Genomic DNA, 15,235 nt, shown 5'->3' on the forward strand with positions numbered 1-15,235 from the left:
AGCTTTCATTGATGAGCTCTTTCGCCCCCATCCTCCCCACTGGACCATTCCATCCATTAGAGGCCTAAAATACTGAAAAGGGAGGGGAGCTGAAAAGGGAATAGATGAGTTCACTGTAATACCGGCAACCTTCCCTCGCCTTAACCATATACCAGATCTGTATCTACTTCCAACCTTGAGTAAAAGGTATACTGTATGCACACGTCATTTCTATTCATCCTTGAGTTCAAAGATGATATAATTCCCTATGGTTCATGTTGTTATTCAAAAACACAGAGGGAACTCAAAGGACATTGGTGTTAGAGTTAAGAACGTGACATGACTGTCCTGTGAGGATTCAAATAGGTATGATCAGCTTTGCAACATAACCTCAACCAGACCCCCTCTCATTACACACCTCACACCCTGTTGTAAATCAAGAGCCTAACAAGCTCACCATGAAAAGGCATAAACCGCGGCAAACCAAGGCATTTTTACATAAATACATCCATATTTCTTACTCCAAGTATAGGAGTAGTGTAATTGAGAGTAGTTTTTAAATGTAACAATGCTAACTGTCTCTGTCCCGATCTCTCTTTCGCCCTCTACATGTCTTTTGTAACAAACAGCCATATTGTTGTCGGTCCGCTAGGGATCTGTTTCTAATGTATTAAGTCTGTATGTTTATCTTGTGTTACCATTTAATTATCTAGTAAATCAATTATTAAACCAATTTGTGTAGTACTGAATCATAAGAAAGGCTGAGTTTTTTGCAGATGCAGGACGTTACGACTGTTCAGAATGATGATATGATACAAGATTATGATTAATAGATGTAATAGGTAAAGAACTTTAGAGTTTCATTCAGGAAATGGTAACTCTTTAAAGAACCGCTCTCGTGGTGCCCCAGATCCTAATGAGTTAATTGTTACATGATTCATTTAATCGGGTAACAATTAAACATAGTTAGTAATTAGATAAATAACAGTCTTCAGATTAATGATAAAAGTCAAGTCACGACAAACGTCTCCCTGTGTATTTGAGTCATTCTGCTGGCTTTGAGTGGTGCTGATGAGATGCCAGACAAAGAAGGGGGAGGGAGGGAGAGAGCGAGAGATGGGCTTGATGGCTCTACAGTCTCGAGGTGAATAAAAGACTGCACTCGTTTCGTTCTGCCATCCTGACTCCAAAATGTATGTTTTGTTCCTGAGCTTTCAGCTTGCTGGCAGTTAAAGTCACCTCAAGGCGAGACCATGAGTGATGCCAAACCCAGAGAACAGAGAAGCAGTGCCAGTGAGGGGAGAAGCCAGGAGGCGAGCAAATTGTCAATATAACTCACAGTGGCCAACAATGCATTCTGACATCCCTCTATTATACGGTCAGAAATGCCCCTCTCCACACTCCTCAAGGAAACAATGAATAAGTGAGAAAGACAGGCAACAGGAAAATTATTCATGCCAAATGTATTTATTCTGACAGGATATACAGTGCACAATAAACACATTTTCCTCTTGATCACTGCTCACCAGTTTTATCTACATTCTCCGATAGGTTTCTGTGTTGAGAGTCAATTGACTGATGATGGCAGATTAATTTCCCAGAACCTGGACTGGCGAGCAGTTTGATGAATAATCAGTAAAGTAAGCCTTCTTGATGTAGCATTTCAGACACAATGACTGGCTCATTATGACTCCCTGTGGCATGGAAATCAATAAGAACAAAAACATCATTTGCACATGAAGTGTTTACAGAGAACCGCAAAAATGATGGATGGGGGCCTCCATGATAATGATGAAGATCAGTGGAGGAGGTTAGCTCTGGAATTAGTATCATCACTAATTTTACTAGGAGCAGAACAGTCATTGGGGGTAAATAGCATTTTCCTCTTTCCATTGATGTTTTCCTCATTACTTTGTGAACCTCGAACATCATTATTAGGCTGATAAACCTAGAGAGAAGAGGCTGGGAAATAGACACAAGGGTGTAATCCAGATGGATACGTCTGTGGTTTACATTGTTTGGTCAGGGTAAACATTTCAAAACACTGACTCTGTTCCTTTCTCTGCTGCTCCTCAACCCACACATCCAGACAGAGCCACATCTATAGGGGATGGTGCTTCAGGGTTGCCATAGAAGGGACAGCTTCCTAAGCACTCCCCTGTGGCCGTGGTTCTGCTGCTATACATGTCCTCCAGACGTGGACAGGTAGGCTACGAGGGCCACCACCACCCCCACGTACATCCCTGCCCCGATGGTGATGGAGAGAACAGCAAGGAACAGGGCTCTTCTGGAGCTACTGCTTGCCCTGGAGAAGTCTCCCTTAGCAATGGCCTTGCTAGTCTGAGAGACAGAAGATAGACAAATGAGTCATGATTAAATATGACTGAGAAAAATGTGAGTAGGTGTACATTTACTGTAGAGCGAGAAAACAAGACATTAGTTGCTATGGCAATTATGTCACTACCGTTTTGAAAGTGACTAATGTGCTGTTTGGATGTTTTTGCATCCCTCCGAAAGGACCCTCACATAACCCATTTGTCCTTTTGACACATTTATTTGGGTCATTTTACAATGTAATTGTCTTTGCAATTAGTTGTTGCGAACCACTGACATAAATTGTAGTTGGATTAGGTGGCAGGGAGGGGACCTGCTGCATTCAGAACCTCTGCTCACTAAAGTGCTGCTATTTATAGATAGACCTGGGGTTCAGTATAATCACAATAATGGCGAGACAGTCCTGGGGGCAGCAGCTATCCTGTCTATTCATTATCTACTGAAAAATACATGTAAATAGTATCAGCTAGATACTCCCTTGGGAAATGTATTGCTAACATAAAATAAAGTTTATTGTTGAGGTATTTAATTGACTAAATGTGACCATAATTGAAAATAAAATATACTGTATATGTGGTGGCACAATCATCCTTTAGTTTGAGCTGTACTCAGTTTCCTTTGCTCTCTGCTGTATGGTTGCTTGTGATCACAAGAGTAAATAGGGGCGGGTACCTATACTGTTTACACAGTAAATGGTCTGTAATAATTTGTATGGGCCGATGGATGTAGAAAATGAGCTGCGTTATACTTGTGAGAGAGCACTTGTGCCTACTGAACTTGCAGAGTGTTCTGGGGGTAATTAGCATTAATAACAGGGTAGTAGGTGTAAAAGTGTACTGGTCCTGGACTCACCCTCTGGGAAAAGTAGAAGGCTGCGATCCCTAGGGGCCAAAAGCAGCAGAGCATGGAGAAGATGGCCAGGCCCAGGTGGTCCCTGGGGGGTAGCATGATGAAGTTGTCCTCACTCTCACTGTCACTGGAGCTGTCACTCTGGGAGGGAGGGAAGGGCACAGGAAAGAGCCAGTCAGTTGGGATAGTCACGGTTGGTGTACGTCTGAACAACTACATTATGGTGACGGCAAATCAAATCAAATTTGATTGGTCACATACATATATTTAGCAGATGTTATTGCGGGTGTAGCGTAATGCTTGTGTTCCTAGCTCCAACAGTGAAATAGTATCTAACAATTCACAACAATACACACAAATCTAAAAGTAAATGAATGGAATTAAGAAATATATACATATTAGGATGAGCACTGACTAAAATACAGTATAATAGAATACTGTATATACATATGAGATGAGTAAAGCAGTATGTACACATTATTATAGTGACTAGTGTTCCATTATTAAAGTGACCAGTGATTCCATGTCTATGTACATACGACAGCAGCCTCTAGGTGCAGGGTTGAGTAACGGGGTGGTAGCCGGCTAATGATGGTTATTTAACAGTCTGATGGCCTTGAGATAGAAGCTGTTTTTCAGTCTCTTGGTCCCAGCTTTGATGTACCCACACTGACACACTGGCCTTCTGGATGATAGTGGAATGAACAGGCCATGGCTCATATGGTTGATGTCCTTGATTAACTTTTTGCTTTCCTGTGACATCAGGTGCTGTAGGTGTCCAGGAGGGCAGGCAGTGTGCTTTTGGTGATGCGTTGGGCAGACTGCACCACCCTCCGGAGAGCCCTGCGGTTGTGGGCGGTGCAGTTGCTGTACTGGGCAGTCATACAGCCCGACAGGATGCTCTCAATTGTGCATCTGTAAAAGTGTGTGAGGGTTTTAGGTGCCAAGACAAATTTCTTTAGCCTCCTGAGGTTGAAGAGGCACTGTTGTGCCTTCTCACCACACTGTCTGTGTGGGTGGACCGTCGATGTGGATAGGGGTGTGCTCCCTCTGCTGTTTCATGAAGTCCATGATCAGGTCCTTCATTTTGTTGACGTTGAGGGAGAGGTTATTTTCCTGGCTCCACTAGGGACCTCACCATCGCCAGGGCCCTCCCCATCCTCCCACCAATAGTTAATTGTCGATGAGCTACTCATGCTAGATTATCTACTTACACATTTTAATGCATTTTTAAATCAAAATGTGTACCTCAAAGCTGTTTCTAACACAAAAATCTGCAAGATTATAGGGTCAGATTCTACAACATTGTTCCATGGACCTGAACTTGTCAGGCAAGTCACTCTGCACTGCAGACATAATGTGACACACTGTGACATACTGTGAACAGTGTGATAGTTGATGACAAACACCCCCAGGCATATCTGCCCCTGTTCTGCTTACATGTAGGACATGATGGGCTCAGCCAGGCAGAGAGGATTTGTATTTGTGTCAACACCCATAAGCGACCTGACAGATACCGCTGGATTAACGGACTGTTTCATCATCACCAGGTGACAGCGGAAACGGGAAGAAGACAGTGTAATTTATGTGCTAAATTGCCTCTACAGCACGAGAAAGACCCCTCCCCCACCCTTCATGTGCACCTCCACCACAGGAAGCTGCTGAGGGGAGGATGGCTCATCATGGGGCGGCAGGTAGCCTAATGGTTAGAGCATTGGGCCAGTAACTGAAATGTTGCTGGATCGAATCCCTGAGCTGACAAGGTACAAATCTGTCGTCCTGCCCCTGAACAACCTACTGTTCCCCAGTAGGCTGTCATTATAAATAAGAATTTGTTATTAACTCATTTGCCTAGTTAAATAAATAAAATACAGATATATATAATGTCTGGAATGGAGCAAATGGAATGGCATCGAAACCATGTATTTGATACTATTCTGCTCCAACCATTACCACAAGCCTGGGGCGGCAGGGTAGCCTAGAGCATTGGACTAGTAACTGAAAGCTTGCAAGTTCAAATCCCTGAGCTGACAAGGTACAAATCTGTTGTTCTGCCCCTTCTGCTCCTCCACAATTAAGGTGCCATCAACTCTCATCTGTTTGCTTGAGAGGCTGTGAATGTTCTGAGGGCTTGTGTGGTCTCTACTCATGCTGTGCCTTGATCCTCCTCAGAGGCCCCTGGGTAGCTGAGGGACTAATGAATGGAAAAGTCTGATGCTGCTGTGGGCACTCTGGTATGGGGACAAAAGTTGAGAGCCAAACACAAGGAGCCACATCTCTGGGATGACCTTTAAGAAGAGAAAGCCTCACCTTTGCAGTTCTCCCAGAGAGGGAGCTGCTGTTTGATTAAATGAATGGCCCTCCATCAGGACAGGATTCATTTGTTAGTCTTGTTACTCGCAGGGATCAAACAAACCAGGGCGACTGAGGGAAGAGAGGAAATGGAAATGGATGTTCAGGGCCGAAAATAAATGAGCCAATTTAAAGAGGACGAGAGGAGAGACGGAGAGGCGGGCAGAGGGAGTGTCTGTCAAAGCTCTCCAGCCAATTATAATACAGCATGTAGACAAAGTGGACATAGCGACAAAACCCTCATATCACCTTCTCACCCATTGGCAAACATGTTAGAGAGAGTGATAAACATATTGATGTGCCCTTGCATTGTGCATTAAATACCACAAGTACTGTGCTTGTAGAGAGAACAAAGTGACAGAGGATCTGAAATGTATTACAGAATACTTTACATCCATACGATTATATAGCTACAGAAGCTATGTCAATTTTGTATGAAGTTGCACACGGAGACCCACATGCATGACCAATGGCCAAGAGATTTTGGCCCACAATGGACTTGTGAAATAATTCCTAGTGGAGACCTGTAGCACCAGGTGAGATTCTCTACATCCAACCACATTTCTAATGAATGCCCATGTCGCTGTGGATAGATTGCTAGACTTGGTATGGGAATATGGACAGACAGTGGTGCATTACACTAAAGCCAATCTGAGAGTTAACCAGTCAGCCAGTAGCGGCAGGCATTTTGAGGCCAGTGTAATTGATGAGACTCCTCCACTGCACTGGTCTGTTAATTATCCTCAGACTGCACTCCCAGAGGGCTCGTTAATGACGGCAGGGGACACTGGGCGCACCCACAGGTCACACAGACAGCCATGGCCCCAGTCACTAGGGAATGGCATATTCACCCACACCCAGGCCTGAGTCTTGTTTTACCCCTTACACACCAGCAGTATCCTGATTCCCAGGATGGCAGAGGGACTAAACTGTTGGCATTTTGGGAAAACTTGCTTTTCATCTACAAATATGGATATTAAACATTGCACAGAGCTCACCAAAACAAAAATAATTACTGAGTAAAGAATTTAGATGGGTGTCATCGAGGACACTGGGTGTCCACGAGGACACTGGGTGTCCAGTCATGTGTTATTGTGTGGAACAGTTAATGCCATCATATGCCTACTGAGAACCATGTTGTCAGCATACAGATGCAGGGTTTTCAACATAATCTTTTATCTTGGTTAACACAGAACTAATGTCTCAAGTAATTGGTCAGCTGAGCGATTAAGTGTCGGGTCCATACGTGTTAACACCTGCGAAATCGTGATTTGTCCAAAAAGTCAGTGAGGAAAAACACAAACACCTGAACTACAGCTGCTCGTTTTCTTGTAGATCTGTCCAAGAGAAATTCCATAACTTATGATAAACACAACAACATGTATAGAAGAACTAACAGCAGATACTGACTTTGACGTGTAAGAATTATCATCCAGCGTTTTCCCTCTTGTCTAAGTGTGTTGAGAGCATGTTCACTTTAAAAGCCTTCTACAGAGCTTTGATCTCCAGCTGTAGAGAGCTGTATCACATCAACACACACCTGGCTGGCACACTCACTTCATCTCCAATTCTTGGAACTACATCCAAGGATGAAATGATCTACCGACACACACACGCGCACTCACACACACACACGCACACAAATGCTAGACAGAGGGTTAACCAAGAGAACCAGCTCTCAAGTTCCAACTGGAAGGCCAACTTTCATCTCCTGGGTGTTAATCAGATTAATTTGTTATTTGAATCTACCTGGAATAATTGATCTGCTGGCCATTTTGTGTCAGGCCATGCTTCAGCCCAGTCTCTAATACTCTCAAAGCACTGCATTAGCTGTGGCATTAATGGCCGTCTCTGCTGTGAATCTATCCATCTGCTGAGCTCCTAGTGACAGGAGCTGGACTGATCGTAAGTCCAGTTAGGATCTATGCACTCCCCACTCTGCCAACTCACGACAATGGGTATTTTACAACCCTCGCTGCATGAAATGAGATTGTTCCACTTTTCAAAAGAAGTTGCTCTCCCACTGTCACCGTTTTAGTTTGGAGTGCTTAGTCACAGTTTTGTCCTAACATAACAAAAGGACTGGAGTGATATGATCAAAGATGAACAGAGAGATTTGCCAACAATTATGGAAGAGAAAAACAGTACAATTACCCCTGTATTTGATTTGTAAGATTGCTATAAAATACACCAAATTGGTCATTTAGTGAACAGACAGTTAGGTGGAATAAATAGACATGAATCATGCTGGCTGCTTTAGCAGCCTATTAGAAAGAGGTAGGGAGATTTGTTGGAAATGAAATAGTTATCATGAAAAGCATTGAGTGCCGTGACCCATTATTCTGTGATTGATTTCTGCAACTCACTATTACAATCCACACAATTTGAGGTACATGTAACCTTTTTATTTTAATCATCCTATTAATTTATGTCCAACTGCTCTCTACTAATAAAAAATAACCTTTTGATTTGAACAATGCTCATTGTTTAGCCTGTATGAGCATCAACACATCCCAAATCCAAAGTTGTAGTTGGTCATTTATAGTTGCCCTCTGTGTGATCTCTCACCTCATACTCGTGTCCTTCCTCCTCCACCTCATAGGACACAGTTTGGATCGTCACATCCTTCTCTCCCATTAGTTTGTCCTGAGGGTCCTCTATGGGGGCTCCCTCCACTCCCAACACACTGTCCTTGTTCTCTGTGAACGTGGTCTCGGAGCTCTCACTCTTAGAGTCCTTGCTCTGGAGGCTGACATTGTCCTTATACAGGATAAAGTTGGGCCTATAGAAGGCCTCCACTGCTAAGTGCAGAGAGGTAGCATCCAGGAACTGCTGGGCCTGAGTCTTGCCGTTGCTGCCTGTGACAAAGTAACCAATGATGTTCTCCTGGTACTGGTGGTTGGGGTAGTCACTCTGGTACGCCTGGTAGTCGTTGTGGACCACGTGTCTACTGCTGGTCTTATCTAGAAGAGGGTTCTGCAGCTCACTCAGACTCTCCATGGTGGGAGACAGAGAGGGACTTCAGGGAGATCAGAGTGGATAGACCGCAAACACTGATAACGAGCTGGAAGGGAAAAGACAGGTAGAGTTACGAAAAGTGGGATGAGGTATGATATGTAATGATATTATTCTTGCCAATGCAATGACAATAGAATCTGCTATATTCTTCACACGGTATTAAACTAATGGCATTCACCCACACCTAAACCACCAAATCACCATCTGTCACTGTTGCACATTTCATGCCCCCTAAATTCATATAAAAACGGTGGTAAAAAGTCATTCATCATTTTCCAAGCTCCCTCCAACCAAGTAAGATGAAGACAAATGTTTAAGGATTTTGCAATGCATACTGATCAGAGTGCTGAGCTACCCTCATCACTGCATCGTTGGAGTACCTTGCTCTAGAAGAGGGGGAAAGCCTCTCATAGGTCATGAATAAGCTCCAGTGATGTTGACTGTAGTCACTTTAGCTCTATGAAATCAAGCAAAACAAAGCACCAAAAGCAAATAGCAAAGGTATTTTCATGCTACGGTAAGTGTATTCTCAAGAGGCTATTTCAATAATGACAATAACACCATCAGGGGAGCGTGTCACCAGGGTAACATGTTTTCCTGTGAGCTAGTTTGTGGTTTTAAGCAGTATGATTCACATGCTCTGAAGAGCTGGCAGAACTCACCACAATTCCCTCTATCACTATCAGACAGGGAAATTAGCATAAATAAAACTCGTAGCCAATGGAAGTGGACTAGGTCAGTCCCAGAGGAAGTTTATGAAAAGACCTTCTTAATCTTTCCACCCAAGCCTACTCACTGAGGTTCTGATGAAAGGAGAACCTATCAGCTTAATCCTGGTACGTGATGGGATATTTTCTGTCTCGCATGGCATGCAATGGAAAAACCCAGTGAGTTGCCTATATCCTGCATTCCTATAGCATAGTCATAGCATTCTATAGGTCTACTATAGAATGATGGCATTAAGGTGGCTATGTCAGATTAGTTGTCATGTAGAGGTTTATGTGTGGAAGAAGGCCTAGTGGAACGGAATTCTGAGTAATAGTTTATCCTTCCTTCTAGGAATATGTTTTTGGGGATTCACCCAGGAGCAATATCACAGAATATGTACAGTAAGAAGCTTATCTAAGGGCTGTAGCAATACTTGTTAATTCAGCGTGGACCTTCAACTCTATGAAAAATCATGTCCATTTGGGAAGATTCCCACAGCAGACAAGTGCCTTCTCCTCTACACATCAAAGCAAAGTATCAATTAAGATTTGCATTCCCTTTATATAAGTATCTCCAGAGGATATTTAAATGGAATTACAAAGTGATTCTCATATGCCTTTGAGGATGCATCTTTGCTGCTTTTCAGAATAGAGGAAATTCCATTTCACAGTACATTACACAACAAAAAGCACATTTCATCTCCACTAATAATTTATCAGACAGACAGTGACATGCACTTATGTTTGTATGAGTCTGTGGCTAGAGAGCACAGTTTGGTGTGTGTATGAGGAGGGCTCATGAGCTGTTCTCTCTCTGTCTCTGTCTCTCTCTTGCTCTCTCTCTGATTAATATGATATAATACATTTTTGAGAGGTGACAACTATCTGAAATGATAAATCACTTCTAACAATATTTTACAGTGCTTAGTCCATTTTGGAATAAAACTATGGCTAATTGAATGGCCAATTCGGGAAATGTCACATTCCTATTCCACATATTAATCAATGGCAGTCTGTCTCTATACATTTTACATTCATTATTTATATCTAGTGGCATTTACACTTAATGTTTAATCAGAATCTCAAGATATTACATTTACAAATCATGAATTATAGGGAAACTTAGATGAACAATCAATGACATACAAAGTGAAAATACATGACAGTATGCAATGCAAATCAAAACAATTCAAGGTAATCAATTGAGTCCATCGATCTTACCTTTGTATAAGATCCTGCCACAGACTGCCTCAATAGCATTCCCTTTACAGTTGTCCAAGAGTCGATGGAAAGCGAATTGGGCTCACAATCATACCCCTGTACCTCATATAAGTTCACATCATAAAATTTGAAAAATTGATAAAACAAAACGAGGACCAATTTGCAGGTCACTTTCGCTCTCTGTTGAAACATGAACTGACGGCCCGCTCTATGCTGTGTGCCGCTAGCTGAGAAGACAGACCGCTGCGTATTGAACCCAGTCTGGAGAGAAGGTGTATATTTTACGCACACTCACCGCTTGGGTTCACTTCCTCAATCACTCTCTAAATGACTATCAGTAATAGCTATAGCTCATATAAAGTACATCGAAGATATGTCTTCCATCCACTTTGCGACACAAAGTCGGTTGTAGCCTAGTCTACAGAGCGTGCTTGATGGTAGAATCACCACCGCTCATCTATGTTACACGGCGAGGTGCGGATGACTATGCCGTCGGGGTCCAGCGTCATCGTATGGACATACACTCCTCTTGAAGAAGATAGATCTTGATGTCCTACAGACTGACACAGCCTTCCATGTTCCTATCCCTGGTCTGGTGAGCATGACGTTTGTAGGATGGGTACTCATTTTACTTCTGTGTATAACGTCCCTATACCCTTTTTAGTTCTTAACAATGACGTGACATTATTATTTACCATTTTCATTATAGAATTTGTGGAGTCTTTTCAATTGTCTCTGTTTTTATTACTGTGACTTTCAGGAGCTACTATTCAAAATGGTCTATGTCTGAGTCTGAGCTCGAGGACATGATCAAACTTAGAATAAATCAACCCTACTATTTAGGTGCCGCATCACATCAGAAACGAATTAACATTGTTAATATCCTTGCATTTACATTTGGTTAATATTTCAGATGAAGCTCATGAATTTATTATAAGTCTGCCAGTTTGGTTGACCTTAATGCCCTCCTAAGCTGCTTAAGATTTCATGCCTTCAATTTATCATTGTAAATAGTGTTTACATAACATTAATATAGATGCGATTTTAATGCAAGCACAGCAAAATAGTGACCGTGACAAATTCCACACACTGGAATTAAGCTTTGATACTTTTGACATGTCACCAGGAGAATCTATTAGGCAATGACTTAACCATTTATAGGATGCAAATAGATAAATCCAACCACATCAGCACCAACAGTTGTTTAGTGCCAGTAAATACAATTCTGAATGTCATCACACAACATTCAAGTTACTAGACACAGACATGTAATAATTGGCCCCACACAGAAGCCAAGGTGGAGCTATCAACATATTGACGGGTTTCTTTTAGACCTTCATTTTTTAATTTTTAATTTCTCCTTCATTTAACCAGGTTGGCCAGTTGAGAACAAGTTCTCATTTACAACTGCGACCTGGCCGAGATAAAGCAAAGCAGTGCGACACAAACAACAACACAGAGTTACACATGGAATAAACAAACGTACAGTCAATAACACAATAGGAAAAATATATATATACAGTGTGTACAAATGAGGTAAGATTAGGGAGGTAAGGCAATAAATAGGCCGTAGTGGCGAAGTAATTACAATTTAGTAATTAAACACTGGAGTGATAGATATGCAGAAGATGAATGTGCAAGTGGAGATACCGGGGTGCAAAGGAGCAAAATTAAATAACAATATGGGGATGAGGTAGTTGGATGGGCTATTTACAGATGGGCTATGTACAGGTGCAGTGATCTGTGAGCTGCTCTGACAGCTGATGCTTAAAGTTAGTGAGGGAGATATGAGTCTCCAGCTTTAGTGATTTTTGCAATTCGTTCCAGTCATTGGCAGCAGAGAATTGGAAGGAAATGCGACCAAAGGAGGAATAGGCTTTGGGGATGACCAGTGAAATATACCTGCTGCAACGCGTGTTATGGGTGGGTGCTGCTATCGTGACCAGTGAGCTGAGATAAGGTGGAGCTTTACCTGGCAAAGACTTATAGATGACCTGGGGCCAGTGGGTTAGGCGACGAATATGAAGCGAGGGCCAGCCAACGAGAGCATACAGGTCGATGTGGTGGGTAGTATATGAGGCTTTGGTGACAAAACAGATGGCACTGTGATAGACTGCATCCAATTTTCTGAGTAGAGTGTTGGAGGTTATTTTATAAATGACTACGTCAAAGTCAAGGATCGGTAGGATAGTCAGTTTTACGAGGGTATGTTTGGCAGCATGAGTGAAGGATGCTTTGTTGCGAAATAGGAAGCCGATTCTAGATTTAATTTTGGATTGAAGATGCTTAATGTGAGTCTGTAAGGAGAGTTTACAGTCTAACCAGACACCTAGGTATTTGTAATTGTCCACATATTCTAAGTCAGAACCATCCAGAGTAGTGATGCTGGACAGGCGGGCATATGCGGGCAGCAATCGGTTGAAGAGCAGGCATTTAGTTTTACTTACATTTAAGAGCAGTTGGAGGCCATGGAAGGAGAGTTGTATGGCATTGAAGCTCATCTGGAGGTTAGTTAACACAGTGTCCAAAGAAGGGCCAGAAGTATACAGAATGGTGTCGTCTGCGTAGAGGTGGATCAGAGAATCACCAGCAGCAAGAGCTCTGTATACAGAGAAAAGAGTCGGCCCGAGAACTGAACCCTGTGGCACCCCATATAGAGACTGCCGGGGGTCCGGACAACAGACCCTCCGATTTGACACACTGAACTTTGTCTGAGAAGTAGTTGGTGAACCAAGCGAGGCAGTCATTTGAGAAACCAAGGCTGTTGAGTCTGCCAATAAAAGAGACCTCCCCAGCCACCTCATAAATTGGCTGGGGAGGTAGGAGCTCGTGGTTGTTTCCAGGTCAAGGCTTTAGTCTCTCTTTAGTAGTTTATTTTCCATAGAAAAACAGACACATTTTTTGTTGTGTGCAGTGTCTCTATGTCTGCCTCTCCTCTGTCAGATGCATTGGGTGAAGCATTAACCTGCTGAAGGGGACTTTATGAGGGAAACATGAGGCTGCGTTTAGAAGCATGTGGCCTCATGAGCTGTCTGATGAGCTGCGTCTGTCACAGAGTCACCTTGTGTTTAGATGAGCGAGGCGATGGGGTAGAACCGGACATGTCTACCTACGATGGACACAAATGCTTTTGGAAAAAGTATATTATAGCACAGAGGCAGAGGGAACAGGCTCTCTCTCTCTCTCTCTCTCTCTCTCTCTCTCTCTCTCTCTCTCTCTCTCGATCGATTTAATCAGTTCACAATAGAAAGACCATTGCAGTAACACTTTGAAACACACTTAACACACACGGCAATATTGGTCCACTCATCCACTTATCCATAATGTACTGTTGACTAGTCCAATCTTTGCCATCTGGGTATAGCTGGACACTGTCTTATTTGTGAATATGTATAGTGTTTACCATGGCCTCCGTTCTATTGCCTAGTCTATATTTAGGTCCTCTGTCACCAAATGGCTGATACAATATTTGTCAACCATAAGTTTATGGTCCTATTCTATTTCATAGTCTTCAAGGTAGAAAAAGGGAGTTTCATTGGAACAGTCTTTTAGTGTAGGCCCTACATGCTTTATACATTTCTTTAATAGAAAAGTAAAGAATATTTCATTGAAGTTGGGAGGCTTAGGACCTACAGTAAGTAGTGTTTGTTTAATAGTGTTACACCTCTCTCACTGAGGCTTTTGACCACCTCTCTTTGATTTACCAGCCAACACTGAAACCCTGGGCTGGAAGGCCTCCCTAATGCCCATTAACCAGCTTTAATCATTTAAACACTTTTGGGTATTAGTCGGCTTAATCCTCTTTGCAGAGGAAGTATGAAACCACTTAATTTGATCTGTTCTTGCTTTTGTCAAGAAAGAAGGCGTTTAAGCTGCTTTCCCCAAGGATCATTCTAGGCATTATTTCCTCTGATTAAGCACTCTGACAAAGCACACCAACACCACCTCTGACCACTGAACCCACCTCAGGGATGGATAAAACAATCCACAATATTGAAAAGCTGCTGCTAGGTTCTGTTTAAAGGCAGGAATCAAGATTTGGGTTTTAAGTCCCGCCCCAGAATTTTGGGCAACCAAACGTAGCATTCCATTTGTAACTTTGAAACACATGAAAGCAGTGAGCACAGTGGGAAAATACTTTTCTTCAAAAACGTAATTGTTTAAATAGCTAAATAATTGAACAGTGCACCAGGGGTACTTGTGAATGTGATTCACAGAATGCAGAGATGGTATTTTTAGAATCCGAAATGACACTTTTGTTACATTTTGCTAGCTCAGCTTGTTAGCCAGCTCTCAGTCTCATTGACCACCAAATGTTGCTAATGCAAGCTAGCTAGCCATTTAATTTAACTTGTTTTCTTACATTTTCTGTTAGGTAGCTAAGTTAGACATGTTATTAATGCAACTTCTATCTGCTGTCGACATCAGGATATGATTTGAGGGCACTAGTTTGCTCCAAAACTGGTTGTAGCTTTGACTGCATGCTGACAATGATCAGAGCCTTTCAGTGGCTAGCCACACTACAAACATTATTTTAACAGGTTCCCATGAAGAGTTTCCTGATTAGCAAGGGCTAGTCTGTGTTTAAATTAATTGAGTATTAAAAACACAGTTTTAGATCATAGTGAGAGGATTTCACCAATGGTTAGAAGAGGGAATTTGGCTTCCCAGGAAAATGTTGTCCAAGGTTTGAACAGTAACCAAGGGGGGCTTAGCGAAGCGTCAATTGGGAGGGCTGATTCCTCTGCTAAATACTCAATATTAGCTTATAGCTT

At 42.4% G+C, this 15,235-nt stretch overlaps 1 protein-coding gene across 1 annotated transcript; it reads right to left on the reverse strand.

Moving 5' to 3' along the window:
- Nucleotides 1-1,431: 1,431 nt before the first annotated feature.
- On the reverse strand, nt 1,432-11,038 carry LOC112257141 (synapse differentiation-inducing gene protein 1-like). The gene is made up of 4 exons (XM_024430705.2): nt 10,461-11,038; nt 8,083-8,578; nt 3,166-3,303; nt 1,432-2,319 (listed from the first exon to the last, which is right to left on the reverse strand). Exons 2-4 carry the CDS (start codon nt 8,512-8,514, stop codon nt 2,158-2,160), a joined length of 732 nt encoding a protein of 243 aa, XP_024286473.1. The 5' UTR covers nt 8,515-8,578; nt 10,461-11,038; the 3' UTR covers nt 1,432-2,157.
- Between the last annotated feature and the right edge of the window lie 4,197 nt (nt 11,039-15,235).

This window comes from Oncorhynchus tshawytscha, linkage group LG08 (genome assembly GCF_018296145.1).
Source record: "Oncorhynchus tshawytscha isolate Ot180627B linkage group LG08, Otsh_v2.0, whole genome shotgun sequence".
Lineage (NCBI taxonomy): Eukaryota > Metazoa > Chordata > Actinopteri > Salmoniformes > Salmonidae > Oncorhynchus > Oncorhynchus tshawytscha.